This window comes from Tamandua tetradactyla, chromosome 22 (assembly GCF_023851605.1).
Source record: "Tamandua tetradactyla isolate mTamTet1 chromosome 22, mTamTet1.pri, whole genome shotgun sequence".
Lineage (NCBI taxonomy): Eukaryota > Metazoa > Chordata > Mammalia > Pilosa > Myrmecophagidae > Tamandua > Tamandua tetradactyla.
The window spans coordinates 16,353,791-16,378,795 of NC_135348.1; the positions used below are offsets into that span (position 1 = coordinate 16,353,791).

At 40.1% G+C, this 25,005-nt stretch overlaps 1 protein-coding gene across 13 annotated transcripts in view; it reads left to right on the plus strand.

Moving 5' to 3' along the window:
* SH3D19 (SH3 domain containing 19) overlaps nt 1-25,005 on the plus strand; it is a 325,680-nt gene that overhangs the window by 257,508 nt on the left and 43,167 nt on the right. For 7 of the 13 annotated variants that reach the window (XM_077139832.1, XM_077139820.1, XM_077139822.1 and 4 more), the window contains exons 3-7: nt 7,956-7,996; nt 13,814-13,856; nt 16,800-16,938; nt 17,071-17,224; nt 17,932-18,936. In XM_077139832.1, the coding sequence (XP_076995947.1) occupies nt 18,252-18,936 (685 nt within the window). In that variant the 5' untranslated portion in view covers nt 7,956-7,996; nt 13,814-13,856; nt 16,800-16,938; nt 17,071-17,224; nt 17,932-18,251. Of the gene's footprint in view, nt 1-7,955; nt 7,997-11,915; nt 11,957-13,813; nt 13,857-16,799; nt 16,939-17,070; nt 17,225-17,931; nt 18,937-25,005 lie in introns of all 13 variants that reach the window. The other 6 variants (XM_077139827.1, XM_077139826.1, XM_077139828.1 and 3 more) reach the window with 3 other exon arrangements.

The following is a 25,005-nucleotide window of genomic DNA, read 5'->3' on the forward strand; positions in this document are numbered from 1 at the left end:
CTTAGTCAAGGAGGTAATATAGGGTAATACAAGTTATGGCTGTGCACCTGTAACATGAAAACAGAGGTATTTCTGTAATTCTGTAATACACTATTGCTTTAGGTTTCAGGAAGCAAATCAGTGTTAGCCCAAGACTTTGTTTTAAAAAAGTTTATGTTGTGATGTGTTTTTTGTTTTCTGAAAATGAGTAAGTTAAGGGCTTTGGTTTTAGTTTTATTGTGATATAGACATTTGAGTTCTAAGCCCTATTTATTATTTATCTCTTACCATAGCTTCATCACATACTGTGCTCAGATGGCACTGTCCCCTCACCCCTGGTGCTTTTGTACTTGCTTTCTGAAACCCCTTCTTCAGAACCATTCTCCTAAAATTTTTCAGATCTTATTTGAGATATCTGTCACTTTTTTGGATGTCTTTCCTAATACCCCAAGATGGAGTAGCATACACATTCTGCATCCTTAACACTTTATCTCTAAGCCTATAATACTATAAATGAAGGGCAATGTAATATTTGTCCTTTCCATTGATGGCAGAGTCTGCTTTCAAGGCATTTCTGGTGCCTGGTACTTATTATACATATAATAAATATTGAATGTATAAGGAAATGGATGGGTAAATCTTGGTGAGAAAATACTTCTTCTGATCTGCAAAAATCACACCAGCCTGGAAAATTCCCTTTTTACAGGACATGGGGATGAGTCCATCCAAATGTGGGGAGCTTTTGGGAATAAACCTTTTATTGACAGGTGGGTTATCATATAACCTTTTATATGACTGGAGGGCTGCTCTCCCAAGTCGCATTATCTTAACTCCTTTGTTAAGCTGCTGGCTTTACTAAGGGGCACTTTAATAATACGCTTCTGGTCTTTATTGAGGGTTTTTACAAGGAATGCATTTTTAACATATTCAGTTGCGTCCTCAGGGAAACTCCAAAATCTCCCCACTGTGTGGGGACATAGGCAGGACACCTAACTCTCTGCTCCACTTCCCCTGTGTGTTCAATGAAGCAGGTATGTGGCACCCAAACAATTACAAGCTGCTCTCCTCATGTTCACAACTGAAATCACTCTTTAAAAAGTCATTTCAGGGGCGGGCCGCGGTGGCTCAGCGGGCAAGAGTGCTTGCCTGCCATGCCGGAGGACCCCGGTTCGATTCCCGGCCCCAGCCCATGTAAAAAAAAAAAAAACAAACAAACAAACAAAATATAATAAAACAAGAAAATGTTTAAAGATGTTTCCCTTTCTTCCTCCCTTCCTTCCTTCCATCCTTCCTTCCTTCTCTGTCTTTCCTTCCCTTCCTCCCTAAAAAAAAAAAAAAAAAAAAAAAAAAAAAAAAAAAAAAGTCATTTCATTAGGTTAAGAAACTCTTTTAAAATGTAATTTTCTTGGGCGGGCGATGGAGGCACAGTGGCAGAGTTCTCACCTGCCGTGCCAGAGACCTGGGTTCGGTTCCTGGTGCCTGCCCATTCAAAAAAAAAAAAAGTAATTTTTTTTTAATAAAAATGCCTTCCTAACAACTAGCTAAGTTAATATGCAACTACAGTGTTAGAAAATGTTAAATTTAGAGTGAAATGCTGGTGATCGGTGAGGGGGAGGGGTGGGGGGTATGGTATGTATGAATTTTTTTCTGTTTTCTTTTTATTTCGTTTTCTGAATAGATGCAAATGTTCCAAGAAATGATCATGATGGTGAATATGCAAGTATGTGATGATATTGTGAATTACTGATTATGTATGTAGAACGGAATAATCAAAAGTTATGAATATTTGCGTTTGTTTGGTGTTTTGGGGTATTTAAAAAAAATTAGAAATTAATAAAAAAAAAATACGGTGTTAGAGAGTGATCCTACAGAAAGACTAACAAGGGCTCATTGTGGGCCATAGGAAGAAGGGATAGAAGGAAGGTGGCCATTACTATAACCTCACTGAAATAAAAAGAACTATAAGAGGATAATATGATCAATTGTATTCCAACAAATTATATAATCTAGATGAAATGAACAAATTCCTAGAAAAAAGACAAACCACCATCTTGAGTTCTTTCTGACTCTACCTCAAGAATAAATAGATCTCAACAAACCAATAACTGGTAAAGAGATTGAATCAGTAATTTGAATCCCAAAAAGAAAAACCCAGGACCACATGGCTTCACAGGGGAATTCTACCGAGCATTCTAAGAAGACAATTCCAATTCTGCTCAGACTCTGGCAAAAAATTGAAGAGGAGGGAGCACTCCTAATTCATTTCACAAAGCCAATATCACCGTCATACCAAAACCAGATAATGATACCACAAGAAAACTACAGACCAGTATCTCTTAGGAAAGCAGATGCAAATATCCTCAACAAAATACTAGCAAACTCAATCCAACAGCATATTAAAAGAATTATACACCATGATCAAGTAGCATTTATCCCTGGTATGCAAGGTTGGTTCAACATAAGAAAATTAACTAACGTAATAAACCGCATTAACAGGATGAAGGAAAAAAAAACCACATGCTCATCTCAGTCAATGAGAAAAGGCATTTGACAAAATACAGTATCTTTTTAATTAAAACGATTAGGACATTGAGAAAAACCCTAGAATGAGCTGAGACTCAGCATCAAGGGATTGAGAAAACCTGGACCAAAAGGGGGAAGAGTGAAATGAGACAAAGTGGCAATGGCTGAAAGATTCCAAACAGAGCCGAGAGGTTATCCTGGAGGTTATTCTTACGCATTGAGTAGATATCACCTTGTTATTCAAGATGTAATGGAGAGGCTGGAGGGAACTGCCTGAAAATGTAGAGCTGTGTTCCAGTAGCCATGTTTCTTGATGATGATTGAATAATGATATAGCTTTCACAATGTGACTGTGTGATTGTGAAAACTTTGTGTCTGGTGCTCCTTTTGTCTACCTTGTTGTGCTGGTTTGAAAGGATATATGCCCCCTAAGAAAAGCCATGTTTTAATATAAATCCCATTTCATAAAGGTAGAATAATCCCTATTCAATACTGTATATTTGAAACTGTAATGAGATCATCTCCCTGGTTGATGTGATTTAGTCAAGAATGGTTGTTTAACTGGATTAGGGGATGACATGTCTCCACCCATTTGAGTGGGTCTTGATTGGTTTATTGGAGTCCTATAAAAGAGGAAACATTTTGGAGAGAGAGACTCAGAGAGAGCAGAGAATGCTGCAGCACCACGAAGTGGAGAGTCCATTGGAGATGAAGAAGGAAAATGCCTCCCGGGGAGCTTCACGAAATAGGAAGCCAGGAGAGAAAGCTAGCAGATGACGCCGTATTCGCCATGAGCCCTTCCAGCCGAGAGAGAAGCCCTGACTGTGTTCACCATGTGCCGTCTTACTTGAGAGAGAGACCCTGAACTTCATCGGCCTTCTTGAACCAAGGTATCTTTCCCTAGATGCCTTTGATTGGACATTTCTTTAGACTTGTTTTAATCGGGACATTTTCTAGGCCTTAGAACTGTAAACTTGCAACTTATTAAATTCCCCTTGTTAAAAGCCATTCCGTTTCTGGTATATTGCATTCCAGCAGCTAGCAAACTAGAATACTTGTTAACAACATATGGAATAAAAATAAATAGTAGGGGGAACAAATGTTAAAATAAATTTAGTTTGAAATGCTAGTGATCAATGAAAGGGAGAGGTAAGGGGTATGGTATGTATATATATTTTTTTCTGTTTTTGTTCTATTTCTTTTTCTTTTGTCTTTTTATTTCTTTTTCTGAATGGATGCAAATGTTCTAAGAAATGATCATGATGATGAATATGCAACTGGGTGATGATATTGTGAATTACTGATTATATACATAGAACGGAATGATCATATGTTAAGAATGTTTGTGTTTCTTTCCTGTCATTTTTTTTAAAAAATCAAAAAATTAATTAAAAAATTAAAAAAAAAACGATTAGGACACTAGGCTCAGATTCCATCTGCACAGTAGAAACCAGAGGGGAATAAAGTACATCTCAAAGAAAAAGTCATTTTGAAACCTAACCAGCAATTTAGGTTTAGTGTCTGTATGATGTCAAACCCAGAGTGGGAACTCCTTAAGGGCTGTGGCTGTGAATGCTGTTAAGTGTTTTGTGGTACCCCTAAGGATTATGAATAAACATGCCTAACAATAATAGCAGCTCACATTTATTGAACACACGGTTTGTACCAGGAACTATGTAGAGGCTGTAGTGGATTCTCCCCTTTACTCTTCACAGCAACCTCAGGAGGGCTTGTAGAGTTATCTCTGCATTTATACATGAGGAAACGAGAGGCTTTAGACAAAGCAAGCAAACCCTCTGTACAGCTTTGTACAAAGTCATACCAGCTAGCTAGTGAAGAGGCCAGGAGTGAATACAGGCAGATGGACTCCAGAGCTGTCTCTCTGAGCCAACAGTTTCTACTGCCTCCTGTGGAGGCATCTCTGACCAGGTCGCCTGGAGGCCTTCAGCTGAGACGAAGCTCATGTCGAGAGAAGAACCCCGTGAGGTTTTCCCTCAGGACTGTGTCAGATCTAGAGGATTGTGTTCGAAACCACAGTTTGTGCACCTATAGCTACATTTGAGCTATAAAAATGGTCTGTCCTACACAGCAAGGGGCCAACTCCAGTAACTCCAAAACTGCTTCCCATGGAGATGTATTGCAACACCAGCCTCCTTTTTTATTTTCCCACCACAAAACCCTCTAACCTCTAAAGGAAAACTTTAAACTTAAGAGTTTGGGAAATACTATTCTAGACATAGATATACATTTTTGTTTTTTTATAGATCCAGCCTAAACAGGGTGTGCTGGTTTGAAGCCGGTATGTTCCCCAGAAAAGCCATAGTCTTTAATCCAGTCTTGTGGGGGCAGAACTGTTGTTGGGGGGCCTTATGATTCGGTTGTTTCCATGGACATGTGATCTGCCTAATTCAAGGTGGGTCTTAATCCTTTTACTGGAGCTCTGTATGAAGAGAATAAAAGGCAGGAAACATGGAGAGACTTCAGAGCAGCTACAGAGACCAGACAACTAGACATGGACATTTGGAGATGCAGAAGCAGGATGCCCTGGGGGAAGCCAGAAAGACCCACAGAAGCTGAAAGGGCCATTTGAAACCAAAAGCCAGGAGAGAAGGATAGCAGAAGTCGCCATGTATGTTCCCATGTGACAGAGAAACACTGGATGCCATTGGCCTTTCTTCAAAGTCAAGATCTATCTCTGGATGCCTTAATTTAATATTTTCATAACCTTAGAACTGTGAGTTTGTAACTTAATAAATCCCCTTTGTAAATACATTTCTGGTATATTGCATTTAGCAGCTTTAGCTGACTGAGACATATGGTATCGCCAAATCTTGGGAATTGTACAACCAGGGCTGACCTAGTCAAAATTCAGTTTTGTTGTGGTCTCTCTCTAAGCCATCTCAGCAGGTGAACTCACTGCCCTCCCTCCTAAATGGGAAATGACTCCCAAGGGTGTAAATCTCACTGGCAACATGGGACAAAACTTCTGGGATGAGCCAGGCAGGACCTGGCATCATGGGATTGAGAAAGTCTTCTTGACCAAAAAGGGGAAGAGAGAAATGAGGCAAAATAAAGTTTCAGTGACTGAGAGATTTCAGAGTCAGAGGTTATCCTGGACATTATTCTTATGCCTTATATAAATATCCCTTTTTAGTTCATGGTGTACTGGAGTGACTAGAGGGAAGTACCTGAAACTGTTGGGCTGTGTTCCAGTAGCCTTGATTCTTGAAGACAAATATAGAAAGGTCTGTCTTTTACAACGTGACTGTACAATTATGAAAACTTTGTGTCTGTAGCTCCTTTTATCCAGGTTATGGACAGATAAGGAAAAAATGTGGATAAATAAATAAATAATAGGGGGGCCAAAGGGTAAAATAAATTGGGTAGATGGAAATACTACCACCCACCATCATTGGTGGTCAGTGAGAGGGAGGGGCAGGGGTGTGGTGTACATGACTTTTTTTATTTCTTTTTCTGGAGTGATGCAAATGTTCTGAGAAATGATCGTGGTGATAAATATACAACCATGTGGTGATATTGTGAGCCATTGATTGTACTCCATGTATGGAATGTATGTGTGGGAAGAGGTCTCAATAAAAATATTAATAAATAAATAAATAATAGGGAGAGATAAAGGGTAAAAATTTAGGTAGATTGAAATACTAGTGGTCAGTGAGAGAGAGGGATAAGAGGTATGGTATGTATGAGTTTTTTCTTTTTTCTTTTTATTTCTTTTTCTGGAATGACGCAAATGTTCTAAAAATGATCACGATGATGAATACACAACTATGTGATGATATTGTGATAAGCTGATTGTATACTGTGGATGGCCTATGTGTGTGATGATTTCTCAATAAAAATACACATTTTTTAATTCTATCATGTGCCAAGGTCTCCCAACTTTTTATTGAAGTAGAGCTTACAGAAAAGTACACAAAATTTGGAGTTTGATAACTTGTCATAGCATGTAACTAGCACTCACACTTCAGAAGGCTCCTTCATATTCCATCCCTAATACTATGCACTCCTTCTCTCCAAGGGTAGTAAAGAGTGTTTTCAAATAATAAGAAGTCACCTAAATTGGTAGTGGTATAAGCAGGGAAATTATGAAGCATATACTCAATAACATACTTCTGCCCTGCTTAGGTACAGAGAAGGAACTTTGGCTTTCTAAATACTGGTTTTCATTCTCCTAATTCCTAGTACCTGAGATAACATTAATTTACAAATTTTATTATTGTGCCGAGGACTTTCTCCTACAGCCCTCAGTCACTCTATTTACTTTGAAGTGCTATTACCTTGTCTATACAATCTTATACTAACTTTTTTTCAATTAATTGTTTTATAGAAAGCATTAAATAACATGTTTTCTCCAAGAACTTAAAAAAAAATCAGTATGGCTGAAAACAAGTCCTTATATTACTGTCCTTTCTTCATGCTATTGGAGAATCCCACAAGCTTAATTTTCTTTTCTTCCTGTATGGCAGAATAGTATGTTCTTAAAATGCCCCCCACTTAAAAGAATAATATATCGTTGTTTCTTCCTGAAGTTTTAGCTTATTTACCTAAGTAATAGCAAGAGGATTTATAAGGATTTATAAATTAGAAGAGAACATAAATTCATAAATAAATAAAAATTTAAAAATAGCATTCTGAGAAAAGGAAAGAATTTTATAAACATATAGTTCTGGTTTTGATTTTTGTCCTAGATCAAATCGTGAAACTTTCAGGGTCGTTTCTTTTTCTAAGATTTCAAAACAGTCCAGCTAGTTTGAATAAAGACAGAATAAAAACCTCACAAGCTAGTAGCAAAAACCTTTATAGCTAGAGGGTCTTGACCAATTAAAATCAGAGACTCAGAAGGGTTCCATGACTTACCCAAGGTCACAGTTAGAGGTAAAGCCAGGACAGCCAGCTATTAAACAAAATCCACAGCAAACAGAAGAGTGTTTTATATTTAGGTGATGATATCTGTCATTGTATTTATAGGAAGAAGTGCTCTTGGTCCTCAGGTCAAATTGACTATACAAGTGAGCTGTTTTGATATGATATGAGAAGAAAGGAATTCCTATGTCAAACCCAAAAGAGAGACATAGGGAGTCAGTGCTCTTTCAAGCTTTTGCTACCTGACTTCAAATGGTATCTAATATATTTTCCCTGGAAAACACAGTATGTGGGCAGCTGTGTAGGCAATTTTAAGGTGAAATTTTATTTACACTGCAGAAACATTTCACCAGCCTCCCTCATTTCCCATAAAACATCTTATATATCAAAGCCAATTTTTTAAAAGATTTATTCAATTTTATTTTGTAAAAAGGATAAGCCAGTGGCTGACATATGATACTTGCAGCATGGTGCCATATTGAGTCCCAGAAATCAAAATGGTATTATGAATAACTCTTCTTCGAAAGTATGATGAATGTATAATAAGTTTTCTTTCTTTCTTTTTCTAGCCAAGGACCCTTGTCATCCATTAGAGCGGTAATCAAGAGATGTAAGTTTGTTTTTCTTGCTCTCTATTTTCCTCTAATAGTAATTTTAAATAAATATGAGATTTCCAGCAAGTAGTTGTATTTGATGAATCTTACAAAGAACCCGATGAGAGTAGCTTCTCCTAAGGAATAATAAACCATTTTCAGACAAGCAGCTAGTTTTTTATTTCCTTTTAAAGTTTCATTTATTGATAAGCCAGTTTCTCAGAACAATAATTTTCTCTTACAGAGCTAAACTGTTCTTTTTTTTAAATCTGGACTATCTAGTAAATTTTTATGATCTAATTTACGTTTTACATAACCATTTTCTGCAGGTAGAAATATCTGAGGAGTTTGTGAAATAGCAAATCCTGTCCTTTTTAGTTCATTTGCTTCCACAGGTTCTCACCACAATGTTTTTAAATGCACAGATGCCTAGAAGATAGGTTTCACACTATCATATGCAAGAGAGAACTGCTGGGAGTAGAATACTCTGCAAAATGATCCTCTCATACTTTCTGTCTCTGCCTCTTGGTGAACAGTCTTTTTAATAAATGGCTCTGGAATGGTCTCTTTTGCAAATAGGACATGGATTAGCTATTTTGGAGGTGGGAGGAGAAAGGATTTTAGATGTCTTAAGATATATGTCACATTATTTGAGTTCTAAAGTTACCACCCTGAGGAGAAGGTGGCCTATTTTTAGAAACATAATTTGTAATATTTAGCATGAATTTAAGATATCCTAAATTGACAAAATATGAACAGCATGCATTTGAACCATTCCAGTGAAAAGTTTATAAGGTAGCAGTACAGAATTATATTCCATGTTGGCCCAATCTGATTTTTTTCTTTGTTGGTGAAGTTATAAGGATGTAGGAATACCATAGTGTATGATAAAGGGAATTCACATGGAAAAATGAAAAATTTATGCCAGCTTTCAATGCCTTAGAACCATTGGGGGAAAGAGGAGGGAGGGAGGGCCTTTAAGGTAGGAATTAGGGTCTGGAATTTAGGCAAGAATTTCTTGCTGAAACTATAATTTGGGGAAGAATCAAGGTTATATGTAAACACCTGGGAGTAGCTAAACATTTAGGAAGTGTAGAGAATAGAGAACATGACAAAGGGCAAAATCTCGGACAACACTGAAATCTGAGACCAGGCTTTGACGTGTCCATAGGACGAAGCTCTATGGCCCAGTGACCCCAGCCCTGTTGAAGGGGAGGCCCCCCTTAGACTGAGGGTTGTCTGCTCCTGCCTTCTTCCCCTGGCTTCTCACTTTACTTCCCTCTTGTATTTCAAAACCTATTTGTTAGGGACCATATTCTATACCCGACTTCCCTAGGTCCTCCCAAATGTATCATCTTTACCTGAGGCCATGGCACGCAAAGTTTAAGAAGAAGGCAGCTAAGGAGGGGTCAACAAAGAAAGCCGAAAAACAGTATTTTGAGTACTGGAAAACTAAGAGACAGTTGCATGTTAGAGGTCAAAAGAGGAAAGTATTTTGAAAGGAATGGATGAATCGCAAATAGCTCTTAATGGTACAGCAGGATCAGGCAGGAGGCTAAGAATAGGTCACTGTAAGTAGCACTCAGTGGTGACCTTTGAGACAGCAATTTCAGTGGAACATTGAAAACCAGACTTCAGTTTGAACAGTGAATGGAATATGTGGAAGTGGGGGCAGCTGACTCATGAAATTTGGTGGTCTACAAATTCCACCATTTTGTATGGTCAAGGAGGGAGAAGGAGAGATAGAAGTAGCTTGGGAAGGGAGCAGGGTCAAATGAAAGGAGATTTGAACATGTTCCGATCTCTGGGTGAGGAATCTTGGAGACATTTGTAGGCAACAGAGGAATGAGACCAGAGGAGAGATGGGACTGGAGAACGAGAGAAGAGAAAATTGTCAAAGTAGGCCCCCTGCAGTGAGTGGGAGGAGGTGATATAAAGGGAAAACACTTTTTTTTTGAGGGGTCTGTTTTAATTTTATTGACTGAGTTGTCTTTTAATCCTTACATATCAGTCACTCTGTAAACACTAAAGAAATATTTATTGATCGTGTTAATGTTTAGGCAAGCAGGCCAAACAGACCTCACATGGTGCCATGTAAGACAGAATGAGGTGTAATTGTGCCATCCCCTTTTTTTGTTTTCCCTTTTTGCCTCTTCTCTGAGAAAAGGTTGTAAACAGCTTTTATGTTACCCAACCGCTGAATTGTCAGCTTTCCTATCAGATGTAGTCATCCAGCCCTGGTAAGAAGAAAGACCATCATATTTTATAAGTGATTTTCTGTAAATCAATTGTATTTCACATTCTTTCAGAATGATACTGGTTCCAGGCAAGTCTGGGGGTCCTTCTTTTTTGCTAAAGTGCCCTAACTCGATGTATCTGGAATTTCATGGGTTTCTTTTCATTAATTTTTTCAGGAAAATTGTCCTCTGAAATTCAGGTTTAACTCACACTGATTGCACATATACTGTAAAGTAACACTACAAAGTAACACTGCACGATCTCGCCCCATTTTACAGATGGGTGGAAAACTGAGTCTCAGAGAGGTAAAATGACTGGCTACAAGGTAGAGCTGGGAGGAGAACCTGTCCTTCCACACCCCAAGGCCACTGAGGTTTCTGCTCCGTCCCAGATGCCCTTGCTGCCATGTCAGGTGCATCTATCTCATCTCCTGTCCCAAGCCAATGCAGTTAGGGAGTTATTTTCTAACTCATAAGATTTGTATTGATTTGTTTTATCATTACTGTAATATAATATTCCTTCTATGTGTTTATTTCTTCTGCTCATCATTTAATCATTAATTTTGAATTACTTAAATCAGGACAATCATGCAACTTTTCTGGCACCAGGAGGTATTAAACCCCTCCAAAAAACAGAACTGCTCCCAGCCCTGCACCTAATGGCATTGGGATAATTCACTAACCCTCTCTGGCTCTCAGTTTCCTCACCTTTGAGCAGGCTGACCTCTGAGGGTCCTTCCAGACGTGGGATGCTGCTGGAATTGGGAGTATTCTTTATTGTGCTAAAATTGTAAATCCATGTCTCAGCTCTTTTCTAAACATGAATATGTCTTGTGCATATTGCATTTAACCATATGAATCAGGAAAGTTTGAAGTAGTTCTATGAAATGAAAGGATAACTGAAAATATCGCCTTCATCGGTGGCATTAACCCAAAATGCATGAAAGACGAACAGCTTGGGGCGGGGATGAAATGGGCTGCCGTGGTCCATGAGGGCGCTGGTTAGCAAGACACGCCATAAAACTCCACAAGGAAATCTCAAGTGTCTCTAGCTATTAAGCTTGTTCAGCATTGACAGGCGGTGTCAGTCATTCTGTAAGGGTCAGGAGACACTTCCTAGAGGGTGAGGGAATGGAGAAAGAACATCAGACAGCAGGAGAGGGGAAAGCAGCAACTCTTGGGACTTGGGGAAGGAGGTCTGCAAGCATGGCGGCCACACACCCCTCCCCTGGTCTGTTACTCAGGGGGAGTGGTCCTTGCTGATGACCTCTGATGTGAAGGGGCAGGAACAGGTCAAAAGAATTTAAAAGAATGTAAATTAATTTGATTTAAAAGAATTGATTTAAAAGAATGTAAATTGACAACCGAATTGCCTCGGTTTTTCCCACTATAAAACTGATCCCTTTTAAAGCAGCACATTGATTCTGCAAAATGGGTTCCAGATTTTTTGGTGCCGTTGTAATGAGTATAGAGCATCTGTGCCGAGGGCCCGGTCTGAACAGATAGCTCTTCCTAGCTACAGGTTTCTTTGCTCTACATGGCTATGGCTCATCAACTTTTCTTCTCCCTCAAGAAAGGGTCAAAAGCAGCGGTAAGTCAAGGTAGTCTGGCTTCAGATTCCTTTTAGGAAATAGGCAACTACGTTCACTCTTTTTTTTCTCCCTTTCCTCTTCTATAACCCCTTCTTTTTTTCCTTTAGCACTCATGAATAGTGCACAGCAAAAATGCCCCGTGGAAGAGGTATGTTTGTGACAATAACATGATGTCTTTGTAAAGTGCTCTGTCTGCTGATTCTGGCGTTAGCGGTGGTGGCGATGTGACTGTGGCACACCCGGGTGAGCCTGTGACTTAATGACACCACCCTTCCAAATCCGACGCGCCCTCAGAGCTTTAGCCTCTCTGCCCTCTTACTACAACAGACAAAATGTACCTCAGCTTGGTTTAGCTCTTGATCAAAATCTAACCGTCCTCCAGAAAAGGTCGGGTTTTAACGAACGAGTATGATTGCTGAATCATTATACCATTGTGTTTCTTTTAGTCTCCAGTATCTTAGAGCAGCTAGGAGTAAAAACCTAAAATTGTGGAATTGTAACCCATACCAAACTCTGAAATCTGTTCTACAACTAATTGTTGTGCTGTGCTTTGAAATTTATGGCTTTTTTTGAATACATGTTATTTTTCACAAAAAAAGAAAAAAAGGGGATGATAAAAAATATATATATAGCTTCTAGCCTCCTATATTCTGGATCAGCTAGAAATAAAAATCTGAGAGGATCGTACGGTAGCCCATGATAAACTCAGGGATCTGTCCTGTAAATATTTATTGAAGAGTGCTTTGAAAATGATTACTTTTTTCCTTTCTTTGCTTTGTATATACACTAAAAAAAAAAGTTAAAAAAAAAAAATCTTAGCAGTCAAACCAGCTGATGATAAGAATACAGGACATCCTCCCACTCCAGATGGAGGGGTTTGGGTTTCAGATGTTAGATGTTTGTTTCGCCAGCCCAGCTTAGGTTCAGCTGTCGCTGCCCCCATCCCAGACTAAGTTTCATTTTCCCCTCCCCTACTCCCTTCCCTTTCCTACTTTAGCAGCTTCCTTCTTTGTTCAGAGAGAATCAGAAGTCAGTAGGAAACAGAAAGAAAAGATTCCCGCTTTCAATCCTTTCAAATCAGAAGAGTTGAAAAAAAACAGTATTGGAGCGATATGAAGGCAACTGGCAGAAATAGTTTATGGCTGAAACAGATTCCCCTTTGTGCACACATTTTTACAATATTTGAAATTTTTTTTCTTTCTTTTTTTTTTGGTTGAGTCTTTAGAATATGTTCCTGAAAATTGGAATAATGTCGTCTGTTACACAAAATTTGCCTCCATATGTGATATATTTTCAAGATTGTCTAAGTTTGATTCATAAAGTAAAACTTGGAAAAAACTTCAACTGTGTAGTTTTTTAAATTTGAGCCTTGAGGGAAAAGTCAGTCCTGCATATGCAATATTATTTGCTATAAATGTATTTTTTTTAAGTGACTTGATAATTTTTTCGCATGTTTAATTTTCTCTTACTTTAATAAAACAATTTAAAGGCTGTAATGTTCCAGAAAAGATAGAAAATAATAGATGAAAATTTGACCACTTCCACTCTCTTGACAATAGAGTTAAAAACAAATATCACAAAAGTATAATCATAGAGATTAGAATAGGTATTCTTAAAATTTTTCTGCCCATTTTTATTTCATGTCATTGTCTTAATGCTCTTACTAGGCAATTTATATTTAATAGCTGTCTTCTTTTCTCTCTTCTTTCTTCAAATTATTTTCAGAATCATAAAATGTACTTCGGGAAGTTTTTGAAATCTCCATTTTCTTATGCAATTCAAATATATAACCATAATTAATTGTATACCATAATAGAAAGAGTATTTTGATTTACTTTAAAAAGCCTATTTTGATTTAGTTTTCTACTTACTGATGTTAAAATTCATACATTCTATATGATGTCAACCATATGCTAAGTTTTCCCAGTAGTGTACTCTATAAAAATGTAAACCTTTATCGAATGTGTTTATTCTGTGCTATATCAATTTATTCTTCCTTCTCTAGCTTCTCGGACTTCTATTCAGAGTGACCTTCATCGAGATAGAAGGTATGGTGATATCTATAATGGAGAGCATATATTCTGTTAATAATTGAAATAAAAGTGTCATCAATTAGCAAGTTAAATAGTCCTCTTTCATAAGCAAAGTATAACTGTTTTCTGCCTCCTCAGTACATTTCCTGAAGTAATCTGTGTTTGAAGGAGTGAATATAGGCCTGAAAATATCACCACATTTACTGAAATCAATTTTTTTAATTTATTAAGCACCTGCTATATGTGAAGCATTGGTCCAACTGCTTTTAAGAAAAGAATGCTTTATATTTCATAGCTACTTAGTATATGTTGCATGAATAATTGGATGGATGATGGCAGAAAATTGGATGAAAGAATGAAAAAGGAAAAGAGGCAGTGAGGATATATAGATGACTGGATAGATAAATGGCTGGTTGGAGAGAGGAAGAGAAAGAAAGAGAAGTGATTAGCTGGATAGAGAGAAGGAAGGACATTTGATAGGCAGATAGGTAGAAGAATGGATGTGCAATAGAAGGATGGAAGGGTGGACAGATGGATATATGGATGGATAAATGTTTTGAAGACATGAAATCTGCTTTCAAGTTTTATACAGTATGGTATAGAGTAATTTAAAGCAAAGACCTTAGAACCAAACAGAACTAAATTCAAATCCTGACTTTGCTAATTTCCTACCATGAGACCTTGGCAAGCTGCATAATCTCTCTTAGCTTTTGTATCGGTATCTGTAAAATGGGGCTAATTATACTGTCTCATAAAGTTGTCATCAGAATTAAGGCATGTAAAGTATTTAACACTGATTAAATACTAATTCATATTGTTGTTACTACTTAAAAGCTATAAGTAGAGGTTCTTAGGGAAGGCAATTCAGGCTTAAGCAAAGATTAGGTTTTAATATTTCACAAAACAAAATGTGAATGTGTGTGTGGATCATGTTTTGGATAATGACGGTGCTTTTTTATTCTGAAAATCTCATTTGATTTTCCTTTGAGTGCTATAGAGAGGCAGCACAGATATCGTCAACCCTATTTGTCAGATGAGAAAACTGAACTCAGAGAGATTGTTTAGTTTCCTCAGGGTCACACAGTTGGTGTTTCCTAGAAAATCTTGCTGAAGGTGAGCCTGGAAATGGAGAATCAGGTTAAGAAAACGATGAAGGAGGCCATGCCTAGAACATTCCTCCCCGTCAGCATCAGTTTTTTGTCATATGCAAAATTAATCAGGAATATAGATACTTCAGGGTCTCAAAGTGAACCTGGAAACTCTAAACACTTAAAGAGAACTTGGGGCAGAGGTGCAGTCAAACTGAAGAGGACATTCTATTTTTTTTTTAATTTATTTATTAATTAAAAAAATTTAACAAATGAAATAAAGCATTAACATAGATATTCAGTAATTCACAATATCACTCAGTTGCATATTCATCATTTCTTAGAACATTTGCATCCATTCAGAAAAAGAAATAAAAAGACAATAGAAAAAGAAATAAAATGAAAACAGAAAAAAAAAAAAGATTATACCTACCATACCCCTTACCCTCGCTTTCACTGATTGCTAGCATTTCAAACTAAATTGATTTTAACATTTGTTCCCCCTATTATTTATTTTTATTCCATATGTTCTATTCGTTTGTTGACAAGGTAGATAAAAGGAGCATCAGACACAAGGTTTTCACAATCACACAGTCACATTGTGAAAGCTATATCATTATACAATCATCCTCAAGAAACATGGCTACTGGAACACAGCTCTACATTTGCAGGCAGTTCCCTCCAGCATCTCCATTACATCTTGGATAACAAGGTGATATCTACTTAATGCATAAGAATAACCTCCAGGACAATCTCTCGACTCTGTTTGGAATCTCTCAGCCATTGACACTTAGTCTCATTTCACTCTTCCCCCTTTTGGTCGAGAAGGTTTTCTCAATCCCTTGATGCTGAGTTTCAGCTCATTCTAGGGTTTTTCTCAATCCCTTGATGCTGAGTCTCAGCTCGTTCTAGGATTTCTGTCCCAAGTTGCCGGAAGGTCCACACCCCTGGGAGTCATGTCCCACGTAGATAGGGGGAGGGTGGTGAGTTTGCTTGTTGTGTTGTCTGGAGAGAGAGGCCACATCTGAGCAACAAAAGAGGCTCTCTTGGGGGTGACTCTTAGGCCTAAATTTTAAGTAGACTTGACCTATCCTTTGTGGGGTTACGTTTCATATGAACAAACCCCAAGACTGGGGGCTCAGCCTATAGCTTTGGTTGTCCACACTGCTTGTGAGAATATCAAGAATTCAACTTGGGAAATTTGAATTTCTCTCCGTTCTCACCATTCCCCGAAGGGGGCTTTGCAAATACTTTTCCACTCACTGACCAAATCACTCTGGGATTCATTGGGGCATCACTCTGGACAAAACAACAAAATCTTATGTCCTACCTGATATTCCAAGTACTTATGGTGTTCAATTACATAAGTTATATCAGGAGATGTACTAGTCAAAATATAAATTTTGTACCAAATAAATGTTTTTTGCTTTAGGAAGACATTCTTTTTATATGCTGCTTTTCATTTCAGGGTTTGTACTTTATAATAGCGCAAAACCAAACAATTCCAGTGGCCCAGTGCATTTTTCTGCTTCACAATTCTGTTTGTGCTGTGGGCCAGGAGATAGTAGAACACTGGACCAGAGAGATTCTGTGGGGTTTTACTTAGTCTTTACCCTTATCAACCAAGGCAGGGCCCTTTGGCTGCTATGCCCAGGGCACGGCTCTAACTTTGTAAGGCCAATGTCATAGGACTGCCTTTTGCTCCCTTGCACTGTTAGAGGCTGCCCAAGCTGGACAGGTCATTTCAGCCAATGTGGCAGTTCTTATATAACTTTTGGGGGGTGGTGGTTGTTTTTATGAATCTCTGAACATTTGCATAGACAGTAGCATGTTTCCAGCCTACAAACCTCATCAAGTCTTCTGTCCGTAGGCGCCCAGAGATCACCATTGTGGCAGCTGAGCCGTTGAGGTCAGCCTCTTGGTTTCCTGGAGCTCCGCCCCCTGCCTTGGGGTTTCCCTCATCCCCTTCAACAGGCCCCTGGAGGCCCAGTGAGCTGGTTCCTGCCGAGGTGAATAAATAGCACACTCTCTCTTTAAATTTCATTTTTAAAACAAAATTTAAAGCTAGAACCATGAACTGCCAACCCCTTGGCTACTTGCCCGTAAATGTCTAAAATCTCCATTCTTCCTTTATGTTGCAGCTCCCACCATCTTACGAACAAGTCATAAAAGAAATCAACCAAGTTCGAATTAATACTACCAATAATAATAATGCTGCTGCCACTCCCAGGAACACTATCACTTCTGCAACTCAGACTGACTTTTCAGAAGAAATAGACAAACCTCTGCCTCAAAGTAATGCAAATAATTTGTCCTTCCTGATTCTGACCTAGTTCTGGGGAAGTAATCAGTAGGCTTCCAGCCTTTAAAATAATTTGCAATTTGTGTGCATAATTCATTGAGCTCCGCTTCCCAGTCAGTGTGATTGCTATGTGTTTTCTTTATTTGGGTGTGCTGTGATTGTTATAATAAATCATTCTCACGAATCACAGTTAATCCCCTGGGTTCACCCTGTCCATATCACAAAAACATCATCTGTTTAACTCATGGGGGACAATACTGCCGATGCCCTTTATTCCCACTGAGTAGGATGTTATATTTAGCAACTTAAACTGAGTAGGATGCCAAGGATGATTTGTCCTGTTAGGCTTTAAAAAGCAGTGTGTTAAGGCAACAGAGATAATGGTTGCTTTGGAAAAGAAAAGCAAGGAATTTTGGAATTTTGACAACCAAGAAGGATTGGTTCAGATGAGACATCTAGTGAGCATCAAAAATTCCATGGCATTGAAAATGGTGTAGTATGAATATTTGCTATGTGAGCACATCTAACTGTAGGAACACTCCTGCAAGAAATTGACTATAATCATTTCCCCTGGGGTTTTGGAATTACTTTTTACTAAAAACTAAGAAAATCTGAAAAAATCCACACATCTTCTTCTTTTTTTCTCTCTCTCTCTTAAATTATAACATTGCAACCTCTTTTTCATGGTTTTTGGTCTCAGCAGCACTACCGGCACCTCTCAAGCCTCTTCAGCCTTCCCCAGTGGTCTCACCTGGTGACCCCCTGACAAACGTGGCACCCTTGATTGTCTTTGATATTTGTGAAGAACAAAATAGTTCAGAAAATCCCAGTGCTACAAGATGTCCAGTGCCAAGGCCAAGATCAAAAAGCAACCTCAGACCGGTAGCCAGAGAGTCGCACATTAAAAAACAAAGTCACGTGGAAATTAGCCCAGCGGCCTTGGAAGAGGACGCATCCCCGAGCCGGCCCCACGCTCTGTGGTCCACCAGCGACGTGGACAGTCCTTCAGAGATCAGCATTATGAACACAGAACGAAGCCAAAACAGTATTGTTTCAAGGATCAAAGCATTCGAGGGTCAGACAAATGCAGAAACCTCGGGGCTGCCCAAGAAACCAGAAATTGCTCCCCGCACGGTCCCCCCAAGGCCTGCTGTTGCCTCAGGGAAACCCTCGGTGGCTCCCAAACCAGCTGCTAACAGAGCTTCTGGAGAATGGGACTCCAATGCTGACAGCAGACTCAAGGCAGCCTCCAGGGAAGGGCTCCTCCCACACGTGCCATCTCCTGAAGCAGGGGGCATCCCGGTCACTAAACCCGAATTGCCAAAGAAACCGAATCCTGGCCTTACACGAAGCATTAGTCATGAGGTTACAGGGGGTGGACCCTTGGCCGAGAGCCCTGACGGGGGAAAGAAAGCCCCAGTCCCTGCTCCGCGCCCTTTGCCTCCGAGGAAATCAGTGTCCTCAGAAAACCCTCCCTGCCCTTCTGCTTTGCTGAAGCCTGTCTCTGTCCCACCCCGACTCTCAGTGGCATCCCAAGCCAAGGCCTTCCGGGCTCTGGGAGAAGCGCCCCCGGCCCACCCCCCAGTCCCTGTTCTGCAGAACCAGCCCCCAGGAGATGTCGACCTGATCAGCTTTGATGATGACGTTTTACCCGCCCCTTCTGGGAACCTGGCAGAAGAATCTGTCAGTTCGGAGATGGTTCTGGGTGAGTAAAAATCAGAAGTGGTGGAGAATCTAAACTCATCACAGGTTCCCTTAAATACAGCCCATCACAGGTCACCTCAAACATTTGCCGTTTCAGTTTTCAGTTATTGAAGGGGGTGTGTGTATTTGCATGGCGTGTGTGTGTAGAGACAGAGACAGATAGGGGGGGACAGAGAGAGACACAGAAACATGGAGCTAGGTCCGGGAATGGGGAAGACCTCAGCTCACGGGGGAGGGAAGCTGAGAGAAACAGGGAGATATACAAAGGAACAGACACACCGAATAACTATAGAAATGCTCCATCTGGCAATTCATACGTAATTCATTGATCACTGTCATATGAGTCCAGGGAGAGGCGTCTGGGACCAGGCACCAAGCGAGATGTGAGACAGTCTCCCCTTACTAAGGCAGCTGCCGATTCAGGCTTCACATTGAGAGGACCCAGGGAGACACTGGGATGTGGCATGAGGAGAAGGCACAGGGAAGCTTCTCAGAGTTGGGGAGTCGTGCACAGGCCCCAGACAGACTCCGCAGAGGTAACTGGCCCCAGCTGGGAGAACCCAGACAGGGGCCAGTCCCTGGGGAAGATTCCGGAAAGGCAATGTAAGGAGTGAGGACCCTGCCAGATGTTTTAAAATTTTTTTCCCTGTGATCTTTGTGGAACATCATCCCTTGGGGATGCAAACTTTTTGTAAACAAAATGCAACAGTTGTAGGTTTGCTACCAAGATCAGGACAATTAAATTTCCCAAGAGGCAGAGAGTATGTTTTCTTTCTCACGCTGTTCGGATGGGGGATGTGATGGTAAAGCTGATCTTGATTCGCTAAACTTAGCTGCTCAACTTGTCATTGATAAGATTCCTTTTACTGCTGTTTGCTTATTTGGGTAGAATATGTGAACACGTAAGCTTAGTGATATTTTCAGAAAGTTAAGTGTCATCTTATAAATTGGTCAAAATTATTAAAATGGCACAAAATGTGATTTCAAATCCAGATTTTGCACAGCGCAGGTGTGTTTTAAATGATAAATATTTATTAAATATTCATCCCATGCACAACATTGTAACTGGCTATGGCTTATAAATGGAAAAGATATGCCTCTTGTGGAAGGAAAAACGCTAGCATATATTACGGTGCTCCAAGCCCCCTGCTAGGTACTCAGACACACATTATCTCATTTAATACCTGCAGTAACTCTCTGCAAGGTTATCATCTGCCCCAGTTTGCAGGTAAAGAGAGTGATGGAGAGAGATCAATGGGTAATTTGCCCAAGTTATGAAGCTAATAATTTTCCAAACCAGGATTCAAACCCAGTCTTTCATCCCAAATCTCGTTGATTTTTCACTGTATCACGTTGCCACCCAACGTTTTTGTGAACTGTCTGCCAGGCAACCCTTCAAAAACTTGTCAACACTTAGTTAACTTCATTTTCTTCTTTAAAAGTTTTCTGTGTTAAAAGGTTCCAGGTAGGACAAAGAGGGATATGTCCAACAGCAGCAAGTTAGGGATTGGAAACAGGTCAGACTGAAAACAATCACCTTTGTGGGACCTGCTAGTTCTAGGGGATGGCACCCTGGCTAATAGCTGGAGATTTTGTTTGTGTCACCAAGCAGATAATTATAGTTGTCTTCAAAGAGGAAGGGCAACAGTATACTTTCGACATGAGTACAGTTTCATACTTCATACTTAGCCTTTTCTGTTTCCTGATTTCTGCCACCTCATTGCAAACATTTCATTATCAGGGAGGTCTTTTAGTAAAATGTGTAATTTGCTTGCCCTGCCTGACTTTAATCATTGCCCTTGACTTTTTTGTGATTACTCAACTGAACACTTTATTCCATTTTTAAACCTGCTCCTCCTCCTATATTCTGTACCTCATTAGGTGACACCCGCACAAACCTTAGTGTCTCTAGAGAAACCTAGAGAGCATCCCCGGATCCTCCTTCAATATTGCACTCCTCCCTGGTCCTCCCACCACGTGGCCCACCTCCCGGGTCCCCCTACCATGTCGCCCTCCTCCCGGATCTTCCCACCACGTCGCCCTCCTCCCGGGTCCTCCCACCACGTCGCCCTCCTCCTGGGTCCTCCCACCACATCGCCCTCCTCCCGGATCCTCCCACCACGTTGTCTTCCTCCTAGATCCTCCCACCACGTCGCCCTCCTCCCGGGTCCTCCCACCGTGTCACCCTCCTCCCGGGTCCTCCCACTGGGTCATACGGGGATTAGCTGCTGCTTGGACTTGTAGTTGGACAGGCTGGGGTCTGCCATTTATTTGCTTTGTGACCTTGGGCAATTACTTAACCCACAGTGCCTCAGTTCCTTCCTCTCTAAAGCAATGATACTCCTCCGGCAGTTATTGCAAGGATTAAATGTGCTGAGGCAGGAAAGCCCCCTCACGTGGTCTGAACCATGCTAAGTGCTCATTAAGTAGTAATTAGTGTTACTTCTTGTCCTTCACATCCAATTAGCTGCCGACTCCTGCTAGTTTTATCTTCTGAATAGTTCTTGAATCTGTCTTCCCATCCCTTCTGCTACTTCTTTCCCCCCTGGAGGCCCTTTATCATCTCTTGCGGGGATCACTGCAGCCGGCCTCAGTTGAACCTCTGCTTCTGCCCCAGGCTGTCCTACGTGCTGGGGTGCACTCCGGCCCCCCTGCGCCTGCACCCCACCCCAGGGGCCCGCAGGATCCCCTCTGAGCTCCGCTACACGGAAGGATTTGGGGTTTTATTGATTTGTTTGGGGGCTTTGCAGCTTTTTGATGGTATACCAGTGCATTCTTTATAAATAAATAAAGGTTATGGCCTCCTGATGAAACCTTACGTGATCATGCAAGCCATCAGCCCGAAACTGGGAGAGGAACTGCAGACAGGTCTTCCCTTCTCCTCTGCCCTCCCAAATAAAGAAGATCTAATGAGATAGTGTTCATAAAATGAAGTTGCCTTATTAATCTGAGGAAATAGAGATCAGAAAATACCGAGGCTACGAAAACACTGTAAAGATTAGAAAAATTATTAAAGGAAAACTCATAAAACAGGCAGTTTAATATTGGATTCATTTCTTGGGTAGAATGCCTCCAGGTTAATGTAATGGAGCTGAGAAATATCAGCAAGCCTTCTTCACGCCTTTACAAATCATACCCACTTGTCAAAAAAGCAGAATGCTTCTGCTGTCAGCCCCATTACACAGACCAGAATAATAGTTCAGCAGCCAATTTCTGCTATTAACAGAACTCAGGGGAAAGAAATGACAGGAAAGCAAGCCAGGGATGGTGAAACCAATTATGATGGCAAGCACATTTTCATAGACAGGTAATGGGCAGAAAACTCCTTATCATCAGTGTTTTTCTCTGCATGGTAATAAAGACCATGCAGATATAGGTGTAAAGAGGCCTGTTTGTTTTCCAGCAGGTACAGATTAATTGGTGCTGACGTGAGATGCTGGAAGGAGGGCAGAGTAAACACTGTAAGAAAAATAGAGAAGAGTGCCATTAGCTATCGTTAGGTTTGGATAGGAGATTCTTCTGGAGGTGAATTGTGTTTTTTTCTGTAGAAGCAAAAGCAGACCATCTGCAATAGAGGGAACTGTAGCTGTGAAATCCTTTACTATTTCTGGGTCAGAGACCCCTTTGAGAATCTGACGCAGCCTGCGAACCTTCCATCTCCCCTGAAATGAGCTCCAGGACACCTACATTTGTGAAAATTCAAGATATAATTTTCAGAGCTTCAGGGATCCACGCTGGGCCTTAGTATAAGGGTTCCTACTATAACTTATTGGGATAATCGTGAATGGACTGCTTAAATTAATTACAGTGCATCCATACAAAGGAGTATTGCATGATAATTAAAAAGGTGGCAGATTTATCATTTTACACTATGAACCAAACTCCTAGAAATTATTGACTGAGAAATGGAAAACACAGAATAGTATTCATGGTCTTTTAGTTGCTGTTAGTGTTGAAACTCACACATGTACACAATTATACAACAGTTTAGGAAAGATGTACAAAAGGTTGTCTTTTGTAAGGGAACAGGGTAGGAGGAAGGGATGGGAAACCTGGGCTTCACTGTGTACCTTTTGACCCCTTTTGAGTTGCACACCACGTGCAAGTATCACCTTTCACAAAACAATGAATGAATGAATAATATATATATATATATATAAGTCTCCAGAACTCGAACCCAGGTCTTCGGCATAGCAGGTGAAAATTCTGCCACTGCACCACTGTTGCACTGCCCTGAAAGAATAATTTTTTGCTAAATAGCTGAACACAAGCAGAATTAGGCTGAAAGAAACTGGGAGAGTTATGCCTCGTGGTCTTTGCCACAGAAAGAGGATGCCTTTTCCATTGCTTCTCAGCATTGTGATAAGTAGAAATTTAAAAATAATAAAATAGTGATTTAGTAAAGTTATAGTGTTCAAGACTACAAAATAGGAGCTAACGATTATGAACCACATATGTGTAAAACAGACAGATACAAAAACATTTGTCTGCATATTTCCTACTAGGTAGAATTTCTGAGGAATGGCATCAAAAAAGTTTTTTTCTGATTATTTCATGGAAAATTTTATGGCCATTATTGCTTTGAAAAACAACTAAAGAGACAAGAACCCCCCTCCCCCTCCCCCTCCCCCTCCCCTCATCTTAAAGTGGTTCTTGTTTCTTTTTGTTTGGCGGGGGTGTTATTTTTGCTTTATCTTGTAGCTTCTTTCTTGGATTGAATTTATTTTATTGGATTGTTTCTTTCAGTTACAAAAGTAGCAAATATTCACTACAAAAAGTCAAACAATAAAGAGATTTAGTAAAAGCAAAAAAGCAATGCGAAGGAAAAAAAGTTAATTTCCCACCAGTCCGTCCAAATCCCCACAGTCTTGCTGTATCACTTTCTGTCCCTTTGCACATGTCCAACCAAAGCTCACAAACAGGCATATACATAGACTGTTTCCCTACTTCTTACCAAAAAAAAAAATCATACTATACTCATTACTAAGCTGTGCATTTTTCCTTGAACAATATTTTACGGACTTCTGCAGGCTAGTAGGTCTAACCCATTGTTTCCTCATTCCTGCCTAATGTTGACTCAATTACAGTACCTCATAGGAGGAAATGTTGAAAACATTCAGGTTGTTTCATTAGTTTTTGGCTTAATATTCTGAGTTTTTCCACTACCAAAAAAAAATGTTGTAATAAGCATTCTCTTAGAGAATAGATTCCAAAAGTGGGATTCTTGCGTCAAAGGTTATGAGCTTTTTTATATGTGAACTATTACTCATTACCTAGTAGTCCGGCCTGGCAGTGTCTAAAATGGAGTTCCCAAACATGAGGTGCCTTCCTTGCTTTATATGTTGTCCACTTATCATTCTGGTGGATAAAAATATTCTCTGAAAAGACCTAAGGAATGAACTTCATACCGTGTAGCCAGAGAGAGACTTGCACACCATAATCAAGACAAAAACCAGGCAGGCCTCTGACTCCACCATCTCACTAAGTCATGCTGTTTGTCCTCCCCACAAATCTGCACTCGCATGGATTACAGCCTGTGACACTATGCAGACAGAGAACAGATGCAGCGTCCCTGTGACTCAGTGAGCACAGCTAGAGTAGATAATTCAGCAGACCCACTCCTGCCAAATGGCCACAGTGGCATTCCTTGCCTCACTGCATTGAGAAAGAAAAGATATTTTTTTCCAGAGACATGTATGCTCATGATCGGAATGCAGATTATTAAAGATCAAACTGGTGGGATTGTCTTAGTCTGCCGCGGCTGCTGTAACAAAGCAGCATGGACTAGTTGGCTTAAGCAACAGAAATGTATGATCTCATGGTAGTGGAGGCTGGAAGTCCACAATCAAAGTGAGGACAGGGCCATGCTTCTTCCTAAAGGGGAAAATCTCTTCCCTGCCTACCCCCTGGCTTCTGGCAGGTGCCCAGCAATCCATCATGTCCCAGCAATCCATCGTGTCACATGGCCGTCTCTCTGACTACTTCTTATCTCTTACTGACTGTGCCCAAATTCCTTCCGCTTATAAAGACACCAGTCAGATTGGATTAGGACCATCCTAATCCATTTTGG